The sequence below is a fragment of the Benincasa hispida genome, chromosome 1, assembly GCF_009727055.1.
Source record: "Benincasa hispida cultivar B227 chromosome 1, ASM972705v1, whole genome shotgun sequence".
Lineage (NCBI taxonomy): Eukaryota > Viridiplantae > Streptophyta > Magnoliopsida > Cucurbitales > Cucurbitaceae > Benincasa > Benincasa hispida.
In genome coordinates this window covers 74,833,669-74,860,683 of record NC_052349.1, presented here as the reverse complement: position 1 = coordinate 74,860,683, position 27,015 = coordinate 74,833,669, and the positions used below count along the sequence as shown (strand labels likewise).

Here is a 27,015-nt window from a genome sequence, read left to right as displayed (position 1 = left end):
ATTTTAGTTGTTTAAATTGAAATTCAATTTCCAAATCTGCTACCAAACTTTTAAGAAAACATGGTATACAAATTTGTTTAGAATCTTTATGTTAAAATTGTCTATCAAACCAACCTTAATTTATCATTGAAGAGAGGAAAAAAAAAAAAAAAAAAACAAAAAACAAAAAAAAAAAAAAAAAAAAAAAACAAAAGAGATAATTCATTAAAAAAATGTAAATTATGACCAACGGAGGCTAAAATATCAACATATCTGTAGAGAAATTTTGCTTCATTTCTTAACTTCAATTATAAAGATCACTTAGAAATAAGAAAACAAAATTTGGGGAGAAGATTTTCATTACCTTATTCACATCCTTGGACAAGAGAAAGAGAAAAGCTAATATATTTGATATTTCTCTGTGAAAACAATTTGCTCAACTGATTGAATCCATTCCCAGTAGAACACTCTATTAAGTTGATTTTTATAAAAAGGCACCACAAACTATAGAACAAAAACCTGAATTTCAGTAAAATTTTCAAACCCATCATCTTTCCGCTTAAAATTTTCTAGCTACCAACCATCACTCCAAGATTTCTAAGGATATACAGAAGACAGCAGGCTTTGGAAATGAATCGCTTTCACTTGATGTCGTCTGATAACGCATCAGATCTGCTGCATATATCCCCTCGACAGAGTGGACATACCCTGCATAATACCACGGACAAGCAAGTGAGATCGATTGAGCTTCAGTAGCATTAAAAACATACGCATCGACCAAGTCAACAGTAAGATTCATTTATTCAGCGTGTCGTGACTTGCAGCACAATGTATCTAATGTTTGAGATTGTGAACTCAGGCCCACCCCATGAATAATATCTGTGAAAGCCAGTGTATGATGTGTACTAGACGACATGTCCCAAAAATACCAGAAAATGGGGGCATTCCTCTGTGTATGCTAATTTGTATCAGTTCAAGAAGCAGAAAACGGTACGTGGACCCAATAATACCTGTGGATCTCCTTCAGCCACTTGTCAACACATGCTGCGTGAAACTCATGAAGGCAAGGCAACACTCTCATGCTATCTCCTTCCTCGTACTCGACCAGGCATATGTAGCATCTGTAGATTTATAGTAGCGAGAGCAATACACAAGGACACATCAGACAAACGTAGACTAAACATGAAAGAATGTGTGCAAAGAGGAAAAGAAGAGGATGGAATAGACTCATATAAAAACTCTCTATTGAAGGAGAGCCTCAAATGAATATAAGTGGTAAGAATGTCCTATACAAGAAAGAGAAGTTCAATAGTGTCAAAGACTACACACACAAAAGTCAACTGATTGTGCTGAAAAAAGAAGTAAAAATAAGTGCTTACTGGGCAGCTTCCTCGCTTTGATGCTTTTGCAACTTGGAATAAAATTTAACCGGCAAAGAATCTACAACATCGTTTGGTGCAGGCAGAGAGCCAATAGAAGATGCGGGGCGGGAGGATAAAACTACAGATTGCTGGTGAATTTCATCCAGAACCTAATTAAAATAAGTACAGAGATTCAACTAGTATAGATAAAATGTAAGCAAACTAAGCAGAGAAGGTGATAACATATTAATTTACCTCAAATAAGGCTTCAGCTAACATTACAATTCTTGATATACTGGCTCTAGCACTGGTGTTATCGTTCGTATTTGTGTCACGATTATTGATACGACAAGTACAATGCCCGGTTCTATGTTGACCGGATAATATACATGATCTCTCATGCCCAGATAGGTTCTCAAAGCGACTTCCCAGCCGCTGTAGGGCACGAACCTGCATGAGAGTGAGTTGAAGAGAGAGAAAAAGTAAGATACCCAGCATAATTTTTGTACCTGCCCCGAGCACTACTATGAAATATGACCAAACATAACATTCACTGTATACTATTGCCTCTCTACTATAACATAAAAATGAACTCCATCAACAATAATTACAAACCTGGGACCGTATTCTTCTTCTACGTTCGAGGAAATTTGACCTATGTTCCAGCAAATCATGATATCTAGCTTCTCTAGGTCGGGTAGTTTCCACTTCAAAATCTTGGGTGCTGAACAGGGAACTGGATAGACTAGAAGCTGGAAAACCTGATGTTGTTGGCGAGGTCATAACATTATCTTCAGATGCCAAAGCCCTTGTCTCGGCAGTCCATACATGTTGGTCATCGCCACTGTGACTTGCATCTCTCTCATCTCCCTCTTGTTGAGGAGGACAAAATGTGAAGTCAGATAACGATGATCTACGAAGAACTCTATCGCGGAGTCTTCCAACACTAAGTGTCCGACTGAAACGAAAATTGCGGTCAACCGGTTCCCTAGATCCAGTCCGTCTATCTGATTGTCTAATCTCACTGCTTTCATTTTCAGGTAGAGTTCGAGGATGGGAAAGGTCTCCATCTGGCCCTACTCTAGAATTATCGCAAGCACCAGCCATGTCATGGGTAGAAGAAACTGACTGATTGTCTTGTAAGTTATCAGAAAGACCAGAAGGTTGTGTATTTAACCTAAAATTAGCAGGACTATCTCCATAACACTGAGTATGAGTTTCACTAGCTAGTGATGCAGGAAGCAAGTCCCTACCTTGCTGAGTTTCATCTTGACCACCCATGCCTCTAGCGGGCCTATCTGATAAATGAGGCTCGTCTTCATTATTCAACATTGAGAGATTTGTTGAAGACACAGGATAAGATCTAGATGATCCTAAACTGTTTGCTCTACTAATTCTGAAGCTTACATTACCAGGAATGAAACTAAAGCGAGAAAGGAAGTTACTCGAAGGGTTCAACGATTGCAGGGAAGATACACGAGCAGAGGTACTTCCAGCTCTGGGGGCTGTAACAGCAACACCTGCTTGATCCCATCCATCCAGCTCAACGTTCGATGATATGCAAGGCATTTCAACAGATTCCTCAGCTTTAACCCTTCTGTAACCCTCAACTTTCATCTGATCTAATGCTTGAGCAGTCTGATTTGCAGATGAATAATCGTGAGCATTCTTTTTGTTCTCACTTTCAGAATCCTGCAGAATAACCCATAAACTAGTAAAACTTAATTACATAGTGTATCAGCCTCCAATGTTGGTCATACAGATGACTAGGATTTAAGACTGCACATCAGAAAATCCAATAGCAAAATAAGTTGTGCAGTCCAACTAAAAGGAGAGACACGTTTTATTCCTGAGTAATCAATAATTCAAATCGCATGGGCAAACCATGCTGGAGTTCTATAGCATTTAACCTGCAACATTATTTCCTGGGAAATATAAACAATAAGATTAACATGAATGAAAACACCACACAATGTAAAGTTAAAACACCACGGACTCAGACTCATACATGAATGCAAATCCAGACTGAGACAACATAAGAGAAATGACAAAGTTTCGTGCAAATAGGAAGTCTCATCTTCATACCGTAGAATCACAAACAATGAAAATCAAGCAGTTGACTTCTCCATTGAAAAATTCTTCAAATTAATTCAGAAAACTTATCAAAATGCTTCATTAATACGAAGTGTAATAAAGCAAAGTTCTATTTCTTCATAATTTAGCACTCATGATCACAAAATCTCATGCAAGCTACAAGTCAAAAACCAATAGCTAAAACAAAAAAAGGAAAAAACCCACAAAGATGCAGAAATTCGAATCTCAACATCATTCTCCAGCCCCATGAAATCATATCAACCACAACAAAGGAGGGAAAAAAAAACAGCTTCCCATCTAAAAGAAACGAGGGAAAATCACGTACATTATCGTCATTGTCGCTGTGGTGCGATCCAGAGGGGGTACCGAGGCAAGCAGACCGAAAAACTCTCCGGCCTTTGGATCTCCCCCTCCGGATTCTGCCAGAACACGAGGGAGTCTCCGGCGCCGGCAGCGAATTACTCGACGATTTACTTCCACTGGATCCCATCCCTCGGAAGCAAGGGCGATGATTACTCCATGAAAAAAGAGGGAAAATGGGAAGATTGGAACAACCCAGATCTAGAAGATTAGAGATGAATGTAAGATTAAAGGGAAAGAATAAGAAGAATTGGGAAAGTAAGAAAAAGGGGAAAGCGTGGGATTGGGACGCATATAGTGATGAGTAGATGGGAGAAAGAGACAAAGTAACTTGCAGAGCAGAGATGTGGAAATGGAGTCCCTTTCTTGGTGTATTGATAATTGATTATCCAAATGCTAAGCAAAGCAAAGCAAATGAAAGGAACCCAAGTAGAGAGAAATTTTGAGTGTGGATTTAACAATAGATTACATATTGATTTCAGATTGAAAAACGAAGAACATGGCGTTTTCTCTGCCTCCCTTTGGGGGAAAAATTCAAACACCCCACCCTTCGAAAATTGCACCCCCTGGGCCACTGGGCCCAATTCTGTACTTTCTTCTTGGGCCTTCCCTTGTCTTCCCGTTTGGATCTTCCCCTCCATTTTTTTTAATCACAAATATGCATGAATACGACTATCCAGCAATCCAACTATCGATCTTTTTAATATTAATTGATTCAAATATTCTTATATGTCTTACATATGGTCAATATATTTCATTTTTTCACCATAAAATTTTTCTAATAAAACAGAGCATCTGTATATTAAGTGTAGGACACAAATGATGGAATGAGTAATAAAATTTTGTTTCTATTGATAAAACGAGAACGGAGAAGATAAATGCGTTCCTCATCTTTGCTTTCTCCCCGATTATTGTTATTAATATATGTGTTTCGACTATTTGAAACTTTGTGTAATATTTAATGTTTTTTTTTTTTTTGTTAACCAATTATATGTTTATATATATTTGAACTTTAAATGGTTTGAGGTCATGTCATAATATTTAAATTTAAATTTTTAGGAATCATAGTCTTTATTATTTTTATATTATCTAAACTACATATGCATATGGAATATTGCTCGGCTTTTACTAATTTTTCCCAAATTTTTATCTTAAATTAAACATTTTTATTGGAAATTGACTATTTAAATAGAGATTTTCTGTATAACATAAATAATTATATTATATTTGTTTTTTTTTTCTAACAAAAATAAATAAATAATAACTCTTTGCATAAAATCTGATCCCTATTAATTTTCCACTAAAAGTTTTCACAACAATCTCCAAAAATTAAATAATAAATTTTGTGAGAATAGGAAATAGAAGTAGATGCAGGGACGAGGACGAAAAAGAAATACCTATCCATGTCTCGTGAACATCCCCATGGAAAATCTAGCCTAATTAGTACAAAATATTATTTAAAAGGTGGAATCTAAATACATATGGTAAACATAACCAAACTTAAAATCACACAAGACACGTAATGTAATTATATCTATTAAAGGTATATGAATAATTGTAGCTAATCAAAGTGCATCAATGATTATTGTTAATCTATTGGTTGGTGTATTACTTATTAAAGTTGATCAACATGTTAGTTATGTCAATAATTATACTTAATCACTCTATACATATATGGTTCAACATGTGTAGGTGAAAATTTAAATTTACAACTTCTTAATTAAAAATATATGTTTTTAACTTTTTTTTTAAGCATGTACCTTAATGAGTCCATTCGATATTAATAGGTAGATAAATTGATTGATTATATTTAACTATATAAGAAAAAGGCCGATATGTAAGTGTAGGCATATCTAACCTTTCAAGAAAATGTATCAGAGTAATTAGTTAATAAATGTGTGGACATGGATATAGTATATCATCGAATTGATTAATACACCGTGGTAATATCAATATGGTATTTGCATTACATAAATAAAATGAATCTACATATTAAAATTCTCTCATTAAGCTAAAATAGCATAGCTCAATTAACATAATACTTGTACTATCAGCCTCAATATTAGAGATTCGATTCTCCACCTATTTAATCTAATACCTTTGAAAAAAATTCACTAATTTTGTAAGGAAAAAATGGGGTAAATATTTAAAAAGTTTTTGTTTGTAATTTGAGAAAATATTAAAAAAAAAAAGGCTAGGTTATTTCAAACTTAACTTTGAACTTTCAAAAGTTTTTAAAATGTTATTGAACTTCTAAAAAGAGTTTAAAAAGTATATTTATCATTAATTTTGGATGAAAATTATTAGTGTTTTGTGTCAAAATATCTTAAACTTACAACTAGTTTACAAAAATTCTTTTACGGTTAGTACATGAACAAAAAACCGTTAATACCCTCTTATTTTTCTATTTTCTCTCTTAGCTCTCCCCTATCTTCTTCAACACCTTCTTACTCTCATTGTTGTTAATGGTTTGACATTTGTTTATCTCACAAAATAAACAAACAAAACTACCCATTTTGGTTCAAATATATAGAATATAACAAGAAGAAAAAGAATAATGGAAACACCAATAATCTTAGAACTTAAATGTTTTAACAAGATTGTACGTTAGTAGTTGTGTGGGTTAATAACCGAATATATTTTCTTTATTTAGATATTCATCGTTTCGATATATTGTGGGGGGAGATTTTGATTTTAGAATTTCGTGAAATGTTATTTTTATTACGAGATATTAATAGTTTATGTTAATATACTAACATTAAAAGTATTTTTAAATTATTTTTAAATTTAAGGGTATTCTTGATACTTCTAAAAGTTAGAGGGAGTTTTCAAATAAAACAATAATAGTTTTCATCTAAAATTAACAAACAATACAAATATTTTGAATTTTTTTTGGAAATTTAAGGATATCTTTAAAACTTCTAAAAGTTGGAAGAATATTTTTTATACAGTATACGAAGTTCAAGGGTATTTTTTTTTTTAATTTAGAAAAAATTAACTTCCAACTGTGTTGTGTACTCTATAATTATTATCTATTCTTTGTTTCTTTTGTTTGGTTATCAATCATTTAACAAGCAATCAAAACGAGTTGAAAAGTTAACACCTAACTTACCGAATTTTTTCTTTTATATGTATCTTTAAATAAATGCGACTGTGAAAGATGTAAAGCTTCTACCTTAGAGAACTAATAGAAGCTTATCTAACACGATATGTTCTTATTGACAAATATTTGTCCTTACAATTGTTAGGTTTTTCTCTTAAAAAAGCATCTATTTTTAGTTTCTACTAAAAAAAAATCTATTAAAAAGTGGGTCGAATTACAAAAACTACTCTTGAAGTATGGTGGTAGTTGCAATTGTACTATTTAACTTTCAATCTTAAGAATTGAATCCTCAAACTTAAATAAATGTTATAATTGGATCAAACTAGACCTATAAGTGTTATAATTGGGTCAAACTGAACCTTCAAACTCAAATAATTGTATAGGTAACATTTGTGTAAGTTTGAGGGTTCAATGTTTATCATTTACAAGTCTAATTTTTATAATTATTGTTAGTTTGAGAGTCTAATTTTAATACTTAGGGTCGTCTGGTTTGAGGGTTTTCTGCATGGGAATTGACACAAACATCCAAATCTCATATTTGGTTCAAGTTTTTAACTATTTACTTGAGAATAAGCTATTTTGGTACATCCCCATTTTCCAGAAACGAAGTGTTTTCTATTCCCTTCCAAAACTGTGGGTTTTCTCTTTTCTCCTCTCCATATTTTTTTCATTTTATATATAATTTCATTTGAAATATAATTAATTAATATTATTTTAACAAAATCAATATATATTTATTTTAATAAATAAAAAATAATATATTAAAAAAATTCATTTTTCGATAATAATGAGTTATTTTAATTTTTTTAATAATCAACCAATTATTTATTGAGATTTAATTGAATCTTCATTCAGAATATATAATTATATTGATTATTTATAATTAAATTTATTTATTTATTATGATTAATTTATATTACTTCATTCTTTATTAACATATCATATTTATAAAACTTTTTTAATATTCTTTATTAATATGTCATATTTTATCTATTTTTTACTTTTATATAATATATTGTTTATTAAAATATACTTTCTTTTATTATTTAATTAAATTAAAATTACCAATGTTGAACTTAATTAATCACAAAAATAAATAAATATTAGATTATAATTAATAAGACGTTCCTTACATATAATAATCAGTTAATTTTAATTATAAATTACTCCATTTTTATACTTATAATTAAAATTATCATTATTTTCTAATTAATTATTTTTTTATTCATATTATTGGATGATATTTATTGTTTATTTAATTAATCTATTAAGATTATATAATATTTTCATGCTTAATTTCATATATTAAATATAAACATAATTTTTATCATAAAATTCTGATAATATTTTTCATGCACAACTAAACACCGTCATCATTGATTTCCAAAGTATCCTTTATTCAAAGTTTATTCCGAGGCATCTATAAAACCTTAAGCCTTTATAAAAATTTAGACGTCTAATTTTCATCATTAAAAATTTATGGTGTGTTTGCAACTACTCCATATTTCATGGATGGTTTTCGTAGTTTTCCATTAAATGTAAATGGTAATTATTGTGTGAAGTCAGTCCAATACCAAAGCAAAAATAAGATTTTAAACTTCTAAAAGAGTTAAACTCCTTTATAATTTTACCATTCATTCCAAAAAAAAAAAAAAAAAAACAAAAAAACAAAAAAATAAAAACAAACAAACAAACAAAAAAAACTATAAATTTCATTTTAATTAATGATGCTTTCTTTTCCCTTTTCATTATTGTCAAAATAACTCCAATACATTTTAATCATAAAACATGTATTAATTTATGTTCTCCAATAAAATTTTAGTATTTTAAATTGTATTTGAAGGGCAGAAAAGTCATCCTAGATCTCTAAACTTTACTTATCATTTGTTCTACAAAATAATTTAAAAAATATTTTAAAGAAATATGATAGAACTCTTAACCAATTAATTTAAAAAGAAGAATAATTTCAGTTATACCCTAAAAAAGTACTTCATAATGGTAAACCACATTAAAAATTAAAAAAAAAAAAAAACTTTTTTTAAAGACTGTTTCAAATGTGTTTCTAATGATTTTTTTAATTCCATCGTAAATAATAAAAGAACCTCTAAAACAACTAGCAAAAGTTCCCTTGATGCCCTTTTTTGAATATTGCCACTAGAACAGAATCATCATCCACCTGTTTAGGGAAGCATATGTATTCAAAAAGAGGAATTATGTGAAAATGGAACTATAATTCAAACACCTATCATACAAACATCAAATCTTTTGAGGATTTTCATAAAGATATGAATTATACTTATATGAAAAAACATATAATTTAAAATTAATAAAAGGAGGAAAGAAAAGGGTTATTTAATATATAAATACAAAAGAAGAAGAAATGTGAAAAAAAAAATAAACGAAAAGGATGAAACTTTTGGCACATGGAGAGAATCTTTATCCATGAGAGCCAATCTTCAAATTTTAGTGAAATGATTGTACATTTCTTACAATCTCTTTTTTGGGTCACAGGAAATATGATTTGGATATTTGACCTTTTTCTTCTCTCATCACTTTTTGAATACATTGTTCTGTGATTTTCTTTTCTAAAAGGAAAAGTTCATTTTTAATCCTAAACTTCGTAAGTGATAAATTAACAGTGTATCAATAATTGTATCAATTTATTAAAATATTTTAATAGTTTAGAGTTAAAATCGACACGTTTGAGATTTATTGATAAAATTGAAAAAGAAAAAATGCACTACTGAATGAGCCGTTAGTCAGTGGAGAAAAGTTTGAAAAATAGTTTTTTCTTTTTCTTTTCTTTTTTTAAAGATGTTTGAAAAATATTTGTTGGGGAAAATTTTGAAAAATTATATGTTTAGATTTTCATCTTACAAAATTAGTACGTTTTTTGGAAAACTCATAAACGTACTAAAATTAGTACGTTTTTTGGAAAACTCATCTTACAAAATTAGTACGTTTAAATTTTCATCTTACAAAATTAGTACGTTTTTTGGAAAACTCATAAAAATAGTTTTTCGTCAATCTCAAGCGAGATCGATCATTGAGAATTAGTTAAAAAATCAATTTTTTTCAACTTGTTGATTGTTTTGGACTTTCTCTATACGTCTCACCTGATTATACAATGAGATTTTCTATTTTTTTTTAATCTTCCCAAATCTTATACTATTTTCAAATTTTCTCCAAATTCGATTATGTTTACTAAATATTATATCAAATTATTACGTAATTTTTCAAATTTTTAGCATAAATTATGTTTTCACAATTTTATGAATTTCCAAAATTCCAAATGCGTTTTCCAATTATCAAATTAGTTTTTTCAAATTGATTCAACATTTCTAAATTTTGAAAAAGATCTATTTTTTTCGAAAAAATGGGTAAGATTTGAGATATATATAGAATCTTGATGTTAATCCTGCCCGAGATTCCACCGAAAAAGCTCAAATATATGAATTCTGGTGTTAATTATGTCTGAGATTTCAGATGTACCGAGAAAATCTCAAACAATCGATAAGCTGGAAAAGTTGATTGTTTAACTAAAATCTCGTAATTGATCTTGTCCAAGATGGACTGAGAAAAATTATTTTTACGAGTTTTAAAAAAATATGCTAATTTTGTAAGATAAAAATTTAAACGTGTTATTTATGACAATTTTCCATTTGCTAGCTCGTGCACGATATTACATTGGATGTTTCATCATCAAATCTTCTCCTTTCCAGGAAACCATCTTTATCTAAAGCAAATTCAATATGAGAAGAGAACTTTCCTCCTCTAAAGAAAGAATTTTGACTTTGAGGGCAATTTCACCTTTGAAAAAAAGATGAGGCATGTCCCCAAGTTAGAGAGTTCGACTCCTTTTCACTGTAGGATAATAATCTTTTGAAATAAGGTGGAATGACTCTTTCCTCTAGAGGTGTTTTCTTGCTAGGTTTCAAAAAAGTATGTGATTAATAAGGCATAAAAAGTGTACATCTTACACTATGTTTGTGGTCCTAACTGATATTTAAAAAGCCTTCGAATGTGTCATAAACGTTTCAAGGAGAGGCAAAAATTTGCCCCACCCCTGACGAATCGTTGAAAAATGAAAAATGAACATTGATGTGTCGTGGTGTGATGCCCAGGCAAAGGAGCTTTCGGTGGGACGTGCATGAATTTATAGGGTCTCGATCGTGTTGGTGTCGAATGTTCAAAGTTGTTTTCATTCAAAGGGTTTAAGGAAGAGTGTTTTTTTTTAGGGATAGAATGATGCTTGGAGAATTGAAGAAATAATGGTCTCGAGTAAATCTATGGTCAATCCTTTTTAGTTTCTTATTTGGAATTAATTCCTTTTAGAATTTTATTCTCCATAAAATAATATTGCTAAAAACTTATCTTGAGCATCAAGCTCCCTATAAATCAATTAAGACATTGCAACCACAGCACCTTTAGAAGGATGTTGAACCTAATTTCTTTTGACCTTCCTGCTTAGCATAATAGATGCTGTATAGAACAAAAGATTATATTATATCATATAAATCAGAAAAAGAAAATTGAATCACAATCAAGAAAATTCAAAGCCCCCAAAAAAGAAAGCATTACATAGACATCCACACTACAACTTTGAGCCTATTTAACATTTGAAAAAATGATATTAGATAGAACTCATAGCAGTCCTATAGTTTTGAAAATTGCTTAAAGAAAAAATATTTGCATTTTCTTTCATCAGTCAATTCATGGTAGGAAGAACTCTGGTGCAATTCTACACCAGTTAGATAATGGGTCAAGGACTATTCTTTTTTTTTTTTTTCCCTATCAGAAAGATTTGTCATTCATACAAGGTTCTACTTCAGGGCAACTAAAGATTTTTCCTGCCTAATTGCCAAGATAACTGGTCGGCAGCTGCCATAGCGCGAGATGCTGCTGCAATTGAACCATCATACCTATAAAGATTGAGAGGACTTCCTTTAAAAAAAATTACACATAAACAAGAATCTTCAGGCTGAAGGTACTTTGAATATAATCGATTCTCTACCAATGCACCAATGCAAGAAATCTTGACATATAGCTGGATAAGTGGAAAAAACAAAGTATTTTAGCAGTAAACTATACTTACATAGCAACCAAAATAAATGCTGTTGTTTGCACTATAATAACACCTTCACCAGCATGCTTTATAGTGTTCATGCACCTTGCACAAAACCAATTCTCATGAACTGATGTCATTATGTCTGAAACAAAGTTCCATCAAGGTTAAATTTGTCTGGATGAAAACCAAACTATATATAGATTGTAAATAATACAGCATGAATTGCAGAGAAGCAATTGCAAAGCCAGTTTTTGTTATACAGTTTCTTTTTGTCACAACTGACGAGTTGTGGAAGAAAGCTAAAAGCCCTTTGGTCCATTCTGTGGTTTCTATTTCACGAGAATATTATATTAAAAAAACCCGTCCCAACTTTAAGGGTAAAGATAGAAAAGCATAGTTTGATATCAGAAATGTTCTGGTGTTCTTGGTTTCTAGATAATGTTCTATCTCTAGAGTATCGACACTTCCCTATAAGCATTATTCTTCTGTCATCCAAATTCAACTATGAGGTTTTTCTCTTTCTTCTTTTTGCAATTCCTTTTGGCTCAACAGAGAATATTTTGTCCTGCCCTTGTACTTTAAGATATTATTATTATTATTATACTTTCTTTCTTCTAAAAAGAATTTATGACATTGACTGTTTTTCAAGGATGACATCGACTAACATAATGTAACTGTTGAAAATGTAATTTAGCCCTATAGGCATTTTAGTCCTTTTATGTGGTGTTTACAATCTAGGGTTTCATCTCTTTGGTTATTTATACCTGTCCCTGTATCGTGTACTGTGTATCAGAAATTAATAAAAAACACTTATCGTGGTTTTTTCTCCCTGGTCTAGGGTTTTCCACGTAACTCTGGTGTTTTTTCTCTTCTACCCTTACTTTTCAATATAGTATCAGAGCATGGTGATGAGACTGTAGCTGGAATAGAAGATATTCAGTCGTCGACCCTAGGAGGGGATGGAACTCCGGTAGAAAATTCCCAAAGTACTGAAATTAGGACTGCTGTTGATCAATATTTACGCTCATTACTTAGACCAATACCGATCCAGCCATTCATAGGGAAGATAGCCGCCAATCCAACAGATCTGATCGGCCATGCCTCTTCACTGGACAATCGCGCAACCATTCAACACACGGGACAGCAGGCGCTCGTCGACCCAACAGTCATGGCCATACAGTGGAGCATCGAGTGACTCCTCTAGCTGCCGATCGCTACAGTGGTCGTTGGAGGACCTCCATCACAACCGTCGACTTTGACCAGTCACAACAAGCTTATTTTTCCCACGTTCTTTCCTCTAGTCAGTCGACCCATCAACCCTCTCTCCCCATGCCAGCAGAAACCAATTTTTCAGGAGTTTATGGGCAGAAACAACCTACAACAGGTTTTAGTGGGACCGTTAGGTTTCAACAGCAACTGACCAATTTGTAGCAGAAAATTTCTGCACTTGGGGCAGCTGTTAGATCCACGGCTAATCTGTCGACTGACTTTCATCCAGATACATATCCGGGATTTCTGTTATGTTCAGAAAATCCGGTAACTGCTTACCCTACTTTACATTTTACAAACATTATGTCTGGTTCCGTGGGTAATTCCGTAGGAATATCTATCGGTGTAAAACTTAATGGCCAGAACTATTTTTCTTGGTCACAATCTGTGAGAATGGTCCTCAAGAGACGATACAAGTTCAGATATCTAACCAGGGAGATACCCAGATCATACCCTGGGGATCCTCAGGAACGTATATGAAAGGGGGAGGATTCTCTCCTCCGCTCAATCTTAATAAACAGTATGGAACCCCAAATTGGGAAGCCACTCCTTTACTCAACATTGACTCGGGATATCTGGGAAGCTGTCCAAAAACTACATTTGAAGAGGCATAATGCTTCACAGCTTTATACATTGAGGAAACAGGTGCATGAGTACAAGCAGAGGACTCTTGATGTAACATCCTATTATAGATTATCACTATTGTGGCAAGAAATGGATCTGTGTCGAGAAATAGTTTGAAATTGCCCAATTGACGGGGTTCAGTATTCGAAGATTGAGGAGGCTGACCGCGTATATGATTTTTTGGCTAGTTTAAACTTGAAATTTGATGGTGTTCGAAGCCGAATTTTGGGACAAAAACCAATGCCGTCCCTGATGGAAGTTTGCTCAAAAGTCAGATTGAAAGAGGATCGAACCAGCGCTATGAATGGTACAACAACCATCGCCTTAGACTCTGCTGCATTTGGAGTCAAGTCATCTGGATCAGAGAATGACAAACAAAATGGAAAGACCCCTCCAATTTGTGAACATTGTAAGAAACCATGGCATACAAAAGACCAATGATAGAAATTACATGGTCGACCACCAAATGGCAAGAGACGCCCTCCGAACGATAAATCTAAATCCAGTCAAGTCTTCGTTGGTGAAGCAGTTGATGGTGCTCCTCAAGGGACCAGCCAGGTGGATCCAGGTACAGTTGGAACCGACATATTGTCCAATTAGGTACACCCCAGCCCTTTAGTTTCTTTGTTGAGGGGGATGAATCCTAGATCCTTGACTCCGGAGCAATTGACCACTTAACTGGATCATCTGATCAATTCCTCTCCTATTATCCAACCACTGGAAATGAGAGAATACGAATTGCAGATGGATCTTTTGCCCCCGTTGCTAGAAAGGATCACTTATCTCTGGTTCAGGGGTTGATTTTACAGAATGTTTTACATGTGCCAAAGATATCTTATAATTTGTTATCGGTCAGTAAAATAACCAGAGATTTGAACTGCAAAGTTGTTTTCTCACCAGATGATGTTTTATTCCAGGACCTAAGTTCGAGGAAGACGATTGGCATTGCCCGGCACAATAAAGGCTCTATTTCCTCTCCGATGATGCTTCTTCTAGGAGTTTATCTTAGTTTATTGTCTTCTCTTACTATTTCTGAAACTGATTTTTTATTGTGGCACTTTCAACTTGGACATCCAAACTTTCATTATATGAAATATTTGTTTCCCCACTTATTTCGTAATGTGAATGTGTCATCTTTATCTTGTGATGTTTGTATTCGTGCAACGCAGCCCAGAGCCTCCTTTACTTCACAACCCTATAAACCTTCCCGACCCTTCCATTTGATACATAGTGACGTTTGGGGTCCGTCTAATGTCACAACTGTGTCGGGAAAACGGTGGTTTGTCACCTTCATAGATGATCACACCCGTCTTACATGGGTATTTCTTCTTACAGCAAATTTGAAGTGATAGCAGTATTTCAAAAATTCTATACTACCGTCGAAACTCAATTCAATACCAAAATTGCCATTTTTTGGAGTGACAATGGACGTGAATTTATTAATCAGTCCCTCCATGAGTTTTTAACATCTAAAGGTATCATCCACTAGAACTCCTATGTCTATACTCCTCAGCAAAATGGGGTGGTTGAGCGGAAAAATCGTCACCTTATTGAAGTAGCCCGATCTTTCATGATACCTGCTTCCCTACCATCGTATCTATGAGGAGATGTACTTACTGCAACTCATCTCATCAATCGAATGCCCTCCCATGTGCTCAAATTCCAAACCCCTTTAGAATGTTTTAAAGAGTCTTTTTCGTCCACTCGTCTTTTCCCAGATGTTCCCCTTCGGTTATTTGATTGTACTGTTTTTATTCATAATCACGGTCCTCACTAGAGCAAATTTGCTCCTCGGGCCCAAAAATGTGAGTTTGTTAGGTATCCACTCCATTAATGGGATACAAGTGTTTTCAGCCTTCCTCTCGAAAGTATTTTGTCACCATGGATGTCACCTTTCAAGAGGACAAACCATTTTTCCCGTTAGTCCTCTTCAGGGGGAGATCACAAGTGAAGAGGCTAACGTGTCTACCTACTCTGTTCCTTTAGATCTGTTTCCAGAGCCTATACCTGAAACAAATGATCCTATCCTCCCTACAAAACAAGTACCTTGGATAACCTACTATAGGAAGAATCTCCGAAAGGAAATGGTTCCCGAAACAGTTCCCCTTGTTGCCCTGCTAGAAAGTGTTCGAGAGTCAGAACCAGAACCGGCTCAAGGTACCTTTATTTCTGATGATAATGAATGTGTTGAAGGTGATGTAGTGACCTCTGATGAAGTCAAGATCGATGATAGTGGTGAATTGCCAAGAGATACACAGGGAACTGAAAATGTCGATGGTAGTGGTGAATTGCCAGGAGATACACAGGGAACTGAAAATGTGCAACCAGTGGGTACAGATAAACAGGTAGACAAGACCAGTGAGCTTGATGCTACCTTGGATTAACCGATTGCCCCACGGAAAGGTACGAGATCGTGCACCAACCACTCTATGAAAAGCTTCTTGTCCTACAGTAACTTGTCTACGAGATTTAAAGCTTTCACCACCAGCCTGGACACTGTGATGATTCCAGGCAATGTGCACAAGGCTCTGGAAGTTCCTGAATGGCGAGCTGCAATTATGGAGGAGATTTGGGCCCTTGAGAAAAACAGAACATGAGATTTGGTAGTTCTTTCGAACGGTCACAAAAAAGATTCACTCAGATACAAGTCTGATGGGACTCTCAATAGATATAAGATCAGGTTAGTTGCAAAAAGATTCACTCAGACATATGGGGTGGATTACTCAGAAACCTTCTCACCTGTGGCAAAACTCAACACTATTCATGTTCTTCTCTCTATCGCTGTTAATCAAGACTGGCCCTTACACCAGTTGGATGTGAAAAATACGTTTTTGAATGGTGAGTTGGAAGAAGAAGTCTATATGAACCCACTTTCGGGATTTGAAGCATAGTTTAGATCAGGTTTGCAAATTAAAGAAGTCTCTGTATGGCCTGAAGCAGTTCTATAGAGCTTGGTTTGATAGGTTCACTACTTTTGTCAAGTCCTAGAGGTTTGTTCAAGGGCATTCTGATCTAAAAAGCACAGACACAGATACGGATACATGATACGGATACGATACGATACGACGATACGTTAATTTCTAAAAAACTAAGATACGGATACGTCGAAAATACGTTATATATATAATGTCTAATTAATTGCTATAATACTTATTTTAAGTTATATTAAAATAGATTCAAGAAGAGAGTGAAAACTTGAAAAAAATTCTAGTAACGTCTAGTGATTGTTGAGCAACTAGAGTAAACGGTAGGAAAGAAGTAGAAGATGAAGATTGAAGAATAAAGTTGAGGATGAAGGGGGTGTGAATCATGATTAAAATAGTGAGAGAGAAGGGAAGAATGAAGATTGAATTACGTTTCGAGTTTTTTTTTTAATTATTTATGTTTTTATCATTTCTAACTTATTTTGTTTTGGATTGCTCAATTTAAGTGGACTTTTATGTTTGGAAGTGATTTTAAAATGGTTGAAATCACTTTTGTCATTTTCTTCAAAATTAATTTTGATGATATGAAAATTGCATTCAAAAGTGTAAAATTGAAAACTAAATTAATTTTGAGTAATTAAAAGTGTATTTTTGAGTGATTTTAAAAATGAAAAAAGTGATTTTTGATGATTTTAAAATCACTCCTAAACATGCACTAAAATAAAATGGGTTATGGGTCGGGCTTTTTAAGTCTTAGGCTTAAATTTGAAAAAAAAAATTGACTCATGTATCCCCTTCATGTATCTGGAAGTAGATACACGTATGTGAAAATTAAAAATAAAAATAAAAAAATCAGATACTTCAAATCACGTATCAGACACATATTTACCACGTATCTGGACGTACAGATTCTCTGCACAATTAGAAGTATCTGTGCTTCCTAGATTCTGATCATACCTTGTTCACTAAGAGGTCAACATCAGGGAAAATAGTTGTTCTAATTGTTTATGTTGATGATATTATCCTGTCAGGGGATGATTCAACTGAGATTCGTAGGTTGAAACAGAAAATGGTAGATGAGTTCGAGATTAAAGATCTTGGTGACCTGAGATATTTCCTAGGCATGGAGGTAGCTAGATCAAAGGAAGGGATCTCAGTGTCTCAGAGGAAATATACACTAGACTTGCTGAGAGAAACTGGAATGACAGGGTGCAAACCTGCAGATACGCCGGTAGAAGTCAATAGCAATCTGGTAGAATCAGTAGATGATGTTCCAGTTAACAAGGAGAGATATCAACGGCTTGTGGGGAAGCTGATCTATCTTTCGCATACCAGACCTGATATATCATATGCAATTAGTTTGGTCAGTTAGTTTATGCTGGCTCCTTATGAAAGACACATGGAAGTAGTTATGCGGATTTTGAGATATCTGAAGTCTACACCAGGGAAAGGCTTGGTATTCAGAAAACATGACAAAAGATGCATTAAGGTTTAGACAGATTCAGATTGGGCTGGTTCTATTACTGATAGGAAGTCTACCTCTGGATATTGTACTTTTGTGTGGGGAAATTTAGTTACCTGGCAGAGTAAGAAGCAAAGTGTCGTAGCTAAGAGCAGTGCCGAAGCAAAGTATAGAGCTATGAGCCTTGGTATTTGTGAAGAACTATGGTTGAAAGAGGTTCTGGTAGATCTCCATCAGGAGAGTCATGACCGGATGAGACTTTATTGTGATAATAAAGCTACCATTAATATCGCTAACAATCTTGTTCAACATGATAGAACCAAACATGTTGAGATCGACCGACACTTCATCAAAGAGAAACTAGATAGCGGTAGTATCTGTATTCTTTATGTTCTGTCCAGTCAACAAATTGCAGATGTCCTCAACAAAGAGTTGCCGAGACAGACATTTGACACCTGTGTTAGCAAGTTGGGTTTCATTGATATCTACGTTCCAACTTGAGGGGGAGTGTTGAAAATGTAATTTAGCCCTAAGGGCATTTTAGTCTTTTTACGTGGTTTCTACAGTCTAGGATTTCATCCCTTTGGTTATTTATACCTGTCTCTGTATCGTGTACTGTGTATCAGAAATTAATAAAAAACTCTTATCGTGACTTTTTCTCCCTAGTCTAGGATTTTTCACATAACTTTGGTGTTTTTTCTCTTCTACCCACCCTTACTTTTCATTATTAACCTTAACTAATCTTAAATTAACTTAGTTTACGCACAAAATAAGTTAGCATGAACTTATGTTCTGACATCGACATCAGTTCAAGAAAAAAGTTTGCGTAAAAGACTAAATAAACAAAAAGCACAACAGAATTCCCTACATAATTTTCATTTTAGAAAATATAACAGTAAAACAAGAAATTGTCACAAGACAAAAATCACAATATTCTGAAGCAAACAAGTCGATTTGGTCCCTGGCCCTAATTTTTTCTTTCAAATTTTGATGCCTATAAGAACACTTACATTGATTTGAGCCAATGCTGAAACTCTCATTTTGGGGTTTGTCACGTTTGATGAAATCAACAAACTGATTCAGTTCTATGGGATTAAGCAATATTCCTTCTTGTTCTGCACTGAATGCCAAACATCCAACAAGCACTTAAGCTTCCAAAACAGGTTAAAATGAAAATAAATACACAGAGAGAAGACCATAGCCACAAGATTCATGTTTCTAAGACAGAGCTTGGCCTAGGAAAACCTGAGATAATTTAACTTGTAATTACCACCCAGGAGATTAAAATAGTTTAAACAAATAAATGAATGCTGAAAAAATACATAGAACAATGATTGAAAGTAAAAGCTTAGATACAAGAACATGTCTAATGCAAAACGACTCCATCAATATAAATAGGAATGCTTCAGGTCCATGTCCAAACATCAAGAACTAACAACTAAATACTAAGGTTTTTTTTTTTTTTTTTTTTTGGCCTCGTTCAGACAGATTCTGAGAAGAGACCAAAAAAGGAAACAAAAGACATAAATGCTAAATTAAGCTACATTTGATCATTTTTTTTTTTTTGGTTTTAGAAATGACAATAACTTACTGATGTTTTTCTTTATTTCCAATCTATTTTTAAAAATTAAAGAAAAAGGTAGATAGCGCAAATTGCTTTTTGTTTTTCAAATTCGAAGTTTTTATAAGCTTCACTTTCCCATAATAGAAAACCTAAAACAAAATCATTATTAAAATGTGTTGAGGGTTACTCCAGGCAAGGCCCAAAGTTCACAGATAGGCCCAAGTCCAAGGGAAATCGAGATGCAGCAAGGGAAAATGCGCATCCCAAAAGGGAAAAGTCAAAGTCTCGGGTTCTAGGCTGATCAACCGAGCCAATGAATATTTATCAATCGAAAAATAACCGAATCGTGCTCGGTTTGGTATCTTGCAGCCTCAAGCTCTGCAAATTACCTTGACATCGTCGTAACCACATGCAACTATCAGAGGAAAGGCATTAGAAATAGCCCCATTTGATAATCCCGAAGGGGGAAAGTAAGTAATCTCCTAAGGAGAACCTTGACCTTCCTTTTGTGTGCTTAATTGAACTATACACTCCCAGTACTAACTTAGCCACCAGAGTGCGATAAGCTCGATATCACACTGAGGTGAGGAACTTTCATCAGCTCGGAAAGCAAGACCAGACCAGGGAAAGAGGGCTGGCTATCAAACCCGCGACGACGACGACAAACGCGTGCTGAGATTCCCAGGCCAACAAACATTTGACAATTCACCTGACCATACTAACATCCAAACCTCTAACTGCAGAAAATGCGTCTCTTGTGAATCTTGTCCCAGAAACAAGTAGTGAAAGTGACGGTGTACAGGAAACTAAATTTCTGATTATAGAACAGTCTCAACAAGCTTAAAAGTTAAAATACAACCAAATCCCTAACAATTTGAGCTCTAATAATCCGTTTCTTGCCCGTCAGGAAGTTCCAGCCCTAACCCCTGATCCAAAATCTGGACTTAGAACTACGCGACTAGAATTTGTAAAAATTATGAAAGAAAGTAGAGTGGGCACATTAGATAACTTAGGGAAAGATGAACTACTTGGAGATAAAAACAATTCAGTACGAAATATGCTAATTGAATTTGACAATCGTTTGATCTTAATAAAACACAAGATTCCGAAGTGTACGATAATTTCAATCGCCAAGAACCCTTTACATACAACACAGGAAATTGCAAGTAATGAGCACATTCAAAACGGAAACGAAGACAGCTTACATGGTCGAAAGCAAGCGGGAAGGTCCAGTTGGATCATAATTAATCAACAGAGCAGCTTTCAGTGGCTGACCTACGACCAACAAACAAATAACCATTAGAATCGTTTTTGAGCACACCGATTATTGATCGATACGAATTGAAAATGGTGGTCGGTCGGCGTAAGTTACCGAAGGTGCCAATGCTGCCGGAAGCCCATTTGTCCCAAACTTTGTGGACGAATGCCCAATTCATTTAACCAAAACCCACTGGGCGTCTAAGCTTCCATGGAAGTGAACCAGTGAGCTCTATCAAAGATCTCGCAAGTCGTAAATGGCTGAAAACTCCAAGACTGCGCCTAAGATGACTTTAAATTCAAGTTTAATCCCAATATCTCGAATTTTAAAATGTTACATTTCTATAAACTTTTGAAGCTATTAAAAGTGAGGGAAATTTACGCTGTTAACCTAAAATTTGGGCCTATAATGCCAAATGACTCATTTTTTTTAAAAAAATGTCAAGTGACCCTCCGTACAAAACAAAATATCTCTCTCTTCAAACGTAATAGTCTTCTCAAAAGGTGTCGCTCGATATTCTTGTGTGAAAGTGTCGCTCAATCTCGCTTTGCAAAATCATCATCCATCTGCTGCCGCATTCAAAGCTCTTGGGTAAGTAAATTTAATCTTTGTCATACATGTTGTGTTTGTTTAGGTTTCATTGGGTTGGAATCGGCCGACACGTTATGTGGATTTTTGGTTTTAGTAACCGGTCACGCCTGTTTTTATTTTGGGTTTCGATGTGTTCAACGTGGGTCGAGGACGAAGATGATCAGATAAGGTGAGAGCGAGATTTGCAAGAGCGATATAGGTGAGAGCGAGATCAACGAGACCGAAACTAGCGAGAGCGAGAGCGAGATCGACGAGAGAATAATAGGCGAGAGCGAGACAAGCTAGAGCGAAACACCCGAAAGCGAGTATAGCGAGACTTTAATAGTATGTATTATTATTGATTTTTTTTAAGAGCCTGTTAACTGATAGATTGAATGTTCATTTCATGCAGGAGTAATTTAAGATGTCAAAAGCTTTGAAAATATGCAAAGTTGATCGGTTTCCCAAGCAAGTAACGAGTCTGGCCCATATTGCAAATGTCAACAAGATTGTGAAGGAGAAGCTTACCCGAGGGCAGTTCGAGATGTTCAATGGAATAGTTTTTGGGCGATTTTTAGACATTAACCTCATATTCAACAACCCACTTATCCACCATATGTTGTTGAGGGAAGTGAAGAAGCAGAGAGTGGACTCGATCAACTTCTTTGTTAGAGGAAAGGCCATCATATTTCTGAAAGACAATTTTTTGTTGATTTCTGGTTTGTGACGGTCCTCTACACAAGTTGTCCAGAGTGAGGAGTCCTCACAAGAACTTGCAATGAAGTACTTTGGTGATCGGTCGACTTTAGACGCATTCCACCTGAATTTACTAGAAGAAGAATACAAGAAGTTGGAGTTCGAAAATGATGATGATGCTATTAAGATCACCTTAGTGTATTACATGGAGGTCGCAATGATGGGAAAGAACAAGCAGACGACTACAGTCAATCATACACTATTTGAAGATGTTAAGGACATAGATTATTGCAACAATCTAGATTGAGGTATAATTATTTGGGAGAAGACACTCGATGCCCTCAAGATTGCATTGTATGATAAAATTGGTTTATACAAGGAGAAGGTGAGAGGAAATAAAAATTATGTTATGAAGTACTCGCTGCGTGGATTTTCCCACGCACTCAAGGTAGATGTTTCTTAACATAAGTTTATCTTTAATTTAACATTAACAGAGTTATAAATATGTGTTGTTTCATATTTAGGAACGGACGTACAAGATCCTATCATCAGTAGCGGGGAACGTTGCCACTCAAAAGAGCAACGTAGCTATGCCTCGTATATTATAGTGGTCATGCTCCCATTCGATGTCATTCAAAGTACTCAAGAGAGACATTTTTTAGTCTCAAAATGTAAGTGTAACCTAGCCACAATATGTTTATTTGGTTGTTAAATTGACACTAACCATCTCATTGGGTTGGGCTATTAATGTAGACAAAAGTCAAAGAAGGTCTTGTCATGTCCAATGTTGAGTAGGAGTTTCGGGAAACTCCAGTTGATAGATGGGTTGTAAGACAATTACATTCCGACGCCGAGAGTTCGGGAAGCTTTAGTAGTTCAAAAAGTGACAGCAGTTCAAATGGGAATAATAGTTCAGAAGGTGGAGATGGTGATGATGTTAGGGTTGATGTCCTAAATCTCATAGGGTCCTGTAGTTTGTAACAATATTGTACAAACATTTTATTTATTTAATAAAATATGAGATGTTTTATTTGACATTTAGTAGCATTAAACCCACAAACTAATAAACTAACATCCAAGGTTATCTTCTGTAGCTTAAACATGTATGTAGAGACATACATCTGGATGATGTTTAAATGATAACCTAAATGGCCTGTAGTAGATGGATAAGGCTGGATAACTTATCCTGGTGACACTACGAATATGACCCACTTTTTATAGATGTTACAATTGTTGTAAAGTGCTACAAATGATCTAATCCTGATCATTCATGTAGAGACATGTGAGCGAGGGTATTCTATAAAAAGGGGTTTGTATAAGACCGGACCATGAAATGACTAGTCTCATATAATACCGTTCATAATTGAGACTTACATTTCACCAAAATGACCATAGGTGACATGACCTGAATCTTGAATTAGTTGTGAATTCCTGTCTATGAGGGCATGTTGGATTTAGCATGCAAAAAACAGAAGCAAACAATCATTAAACACTCCAATTCATCAATTTTAGCAATTAAGAAGGCATGTTCATAACAGAAAATAGGGTTTTTCGACGTTACCTTTGAAGATCTTCCTCAACTTCGAATTTAGCTTGATTCTTGGACCTTAGACTGGGTGGTGGAACCCAAAATAAGGTGAGATTTGGGGGAATTTCATAGAAAAGGATTGGTTTTTCAATGTTGAAGAACCCTTCTTCAACAATGAAAAAACTAGAAAAAAATCTCCTTGCATGACTGTAAATCTCAGTTTTTTTTATTGAGTATTTGTTCATCTTCAATATGCCATTGATCTTCACAAGAGAATGACAACTCCTACTTGGAGGATTTGAGTAGAAGCAAAATGCCAAACATGGGATAAATCCACTCAAAATTTAAAATTGATTAAAAAATCAATTTAGTTTGAAAAATCAAATTTCTTAATTTAAATTCTCAAAACTTAAATTAAAATTGATTTTTATTATTTGAATTTTTATAAAATTCAAAATTCCAATTTTAAATAAAATTAATTCATATAATTAATTTTAAATAAAATTTATTTAATTAATTAAACAATTAAATTAATTAAAATAACTTAATATCCAATATTAAATTACCAAATCCACAATCATGAACCCTTATTCATGTAATCAATATTTAAATCAAATTTAAATATTATTCAATTCTTCAATTTTTTTAATTTGATAATTAAATGTGTAATTTTATTGTATATAATTACTGATTCCCTCAATTTGAATTTGAAAATTTAAAATTCTCTTATCACGCTATTCTAAGGTTTAATCCGTTTGTGAGCTAGTAGGGGGACCTAATGAACCTACAGATCATGGGCTCAACGATCCGAGATTAATAGGCTAAATTCTTTAACCTATTTAACTAATATTCGTTTACTACAGGTCACTCTAATAAAGCTTAGTAGTTGCACTCCTTTCACTATAGATATATTTCTGTCCACTTAATTTAACCATGATCAATAAGTCAACCCTTAATAGATTGTTTGTAATAATGGCTGAGTCAAAAGCTGTTGTACCCCCGATATTACATATTGTTCCTTAAGTCCCACCGATCTTCTAATGAACAATTGGTTTGTGATCTAATCATTAAACCGAATCTCTCTTAGGTCAATGAGAGAGTGGGACCCCTTGTTCAAGATCCGGAATCATTACTTATGGGAACAACCTCTCTACTATCTATAAAAGCAGGTAGAAGTGAATACCATCTTGCACCCTTTGTCCCCAACTATTTACCCGATCTTACCCCTGAAATGGGAGGCTTATTGAGCCAACCCTCACCCATACAAATCTAAAGATAATCTCGGATAAACAAAATTTCATAGTTAGCTCAGGATTAAAATCAAGTTATCTAGGTCATCACTTTGAAATAGTCAGTCTTAAACAATAAACAACATATAAAGTAAGAGTGACTAATTTCTTGGTCTGATCTTATATAAACTCTTTGCATAGGACGACACCACTCGCATGTCTCCACATAAACGAATTAGGATCACTTCCTTTATAGCACTTTACAACAATTGTAATATCTACAAAGTGGGCCGCATTCAATAGTGTCCCCAGAATAAGGTACCCAACCTTATCCGTATACTATAGACCATTATGGTTATTTATTCGAAATTGATCCACTCTTATGTTTCCACATAAAGTTCAATTATTTATGTAATAGCCATAGATCTTAATTTATTGTATTTAGGTTATTTCTAAAATGAAATGAGCAATTTAAACATTCAATAAAAACTTTATTGAATCAAACTCCAATAACATCTATATTGAATAACAAAATAAGTTTATTGTTTACAAACCACGAGTTTTAGGACGTAAAACCCAACAGGGCGATCCTTTGATTTTTATGGGTGAGAGTGGCCAGATCTCCGACTCAATAAGCTTATCATTTTGGGATTTATTTGATTGGGAAGTTGGGAACACAGCTACACAAGACAAAATTCACTTCTTACCCGGCATCAGGGTAAGTTGATAAATTGCTCGCTTAAGAGCTGATTCCGGGGCTTATACAATATGGCGTCACATCTTTCCTAGCTCGAGAGGGGTTTTGTCATAGTTGGACTATGAATTATTGTTTATTAGAGGGATTAGTGGTACTCAAGGAGTTAGATGCAACTACAGGGGCAAAACAGTAAGTTTGGCCTAGCTATACTTACAAGCAATTTATGAATGGTCATCGTAATGTTGATTAATTATATCCATTGGACATAGAAATATATCTGTGGTATAAAAAATGCAGCTGTCGGTTTTTAATGGAGTACCTGATAGTTAATGGATGTTGAATAATTTAATTAAAGTAGTTTAATTAATTATTCAAGTACCATTAGAGCTTCAAGCTACAACTTCAAGCTAATATTGAATAATTTAAATAATTTAATCTTGGAAATGCCCTTTGGCACCTAAGGTTAGGACACATCAATTTCAATAGAATTGAGAGATTGGTTAATAATGGATTTCTAAGTGAGTTAGAAGAAAATTCTTTACCTGTGTGTGATTCATGCCTTGAAGGCAAAATGACTAAAATTCTTTACCTATGTGTGAGTCATGGCTTGAAGGCAAAATGACTAAAATATCTTTTAATAGAAAGGTGTAAGAGTGTACAACATGCAGCGGAAGAAACACGGATTAGTAAGCATTCAAATTCATTAATTTTGGCAGAAACTAAAACATGCTCATCTAAAATAAGAGGGTTTGTAGTCATACATTTGTATAACTCTTTAAGATCTTATTCCTTAGCAGTTGTTCTAAAAAAAAAAACATTGTGAACCGCCTCAAGATCTTCCCCACTATCCTCTTGGAGCTTTAGAACGAGTTGTGGGACTCAAGAACAGCTTGAACTGATGGAAAACAACGGAGAAGCTCACTGCACCATACTGTTTGAAGAACTCTTTCTTCAACCCGAAATTTTCAGTAAAATCTCTTTGAATGCATGCCTCTAATTCACTCCAATCTTTTTTATTTATTGCAGTGAACATACAAAGAAGATCACTACATGAGTTGCTGTTCATGCTTGGAGTAATTGAAGCCAAGGGAAGTGGTGTTTGTTTGAGCAAGTAGAAGATGGTTAATGGAAAAACCAATTTTTCCATTTTGTGTAATTTTTGTAGTTTTTCAATTTTTCAAAAAATCAAATGATTTCAATTAATCAAATTTCATTTCAAAACTAAAAAT

The 27,015-nt window shown here is 34.2% G+C and overlaps 2 protein-coding genes across 5 annotated transcripts; both read right to left on the bottom strand.

Moving 5' to 3' along the window:
- Positions 1-368: 368 nt before the first annotated feature.
- Positions 369-4,294, bottom strand: LOC120068047. 4 transcript variants are annotated; one of them, XM_039019726.1, is made up of 7 exons: positions 4,118-4,293; positions 3,760-3,995; positions 1,956-3,032; positions 1,596-1,790; positions 1,359-1,510; positions 990-1,100; positions 369-687 (listed from the first exon to the last, which is right to left on the bottom strand). In XM_039019726.1, the coding sequence occupies exons 2-7, from the start codon at positions 3,922-3,924 to the stop codon at positions 621-623; spliced, it is 1,767 nt and encodes a 588-aa protein (XP_038875654.1). In that variant the 5' UTR covers positions 3,925-3,995; positions 4,118-4,293; the 3' UTR covers positions 369-620. The 4 variants fall into 4 exon arrangements, with proteins under 4 accessions (XP_038875654.1, XP_038875660.1, XP_038875647.1 ...); XM_039019732.1 differs by having other exon boundaries at positions 1,359-1,489; positions 3,760-4,294; XM_039019719.1 differs by having other exon boundaries at positions 3,760-4,293.
- Positions 4,295-11,485: 7,191 nt separating this feature from the next.
- Positions 11,486-21,360, bottom strand: LOC120070329. The gene is made up of 5 exons (XM_039022256.1): positions 21,181-21,360; positions 21,014-21,083; positions 19,255-19,364; positions 11,993-12,107; positions 11,486-11,819 (listed from the first exon to the last, which is right to left on the bottom strand). Exons 1-5 carry the CDS (start codon positions 21,242-21,244, stop codon positions 11,735-11,737), a joined length of 444 nt encoding a protein of 147 aa, XP_038878184.1. The 5' UTR covers positions 21,245-21,360; the 3' UTR covers positions 11,486-11,734.
- Positions 21,361-27,015: the final 5,655 nt, after the last annotated feature.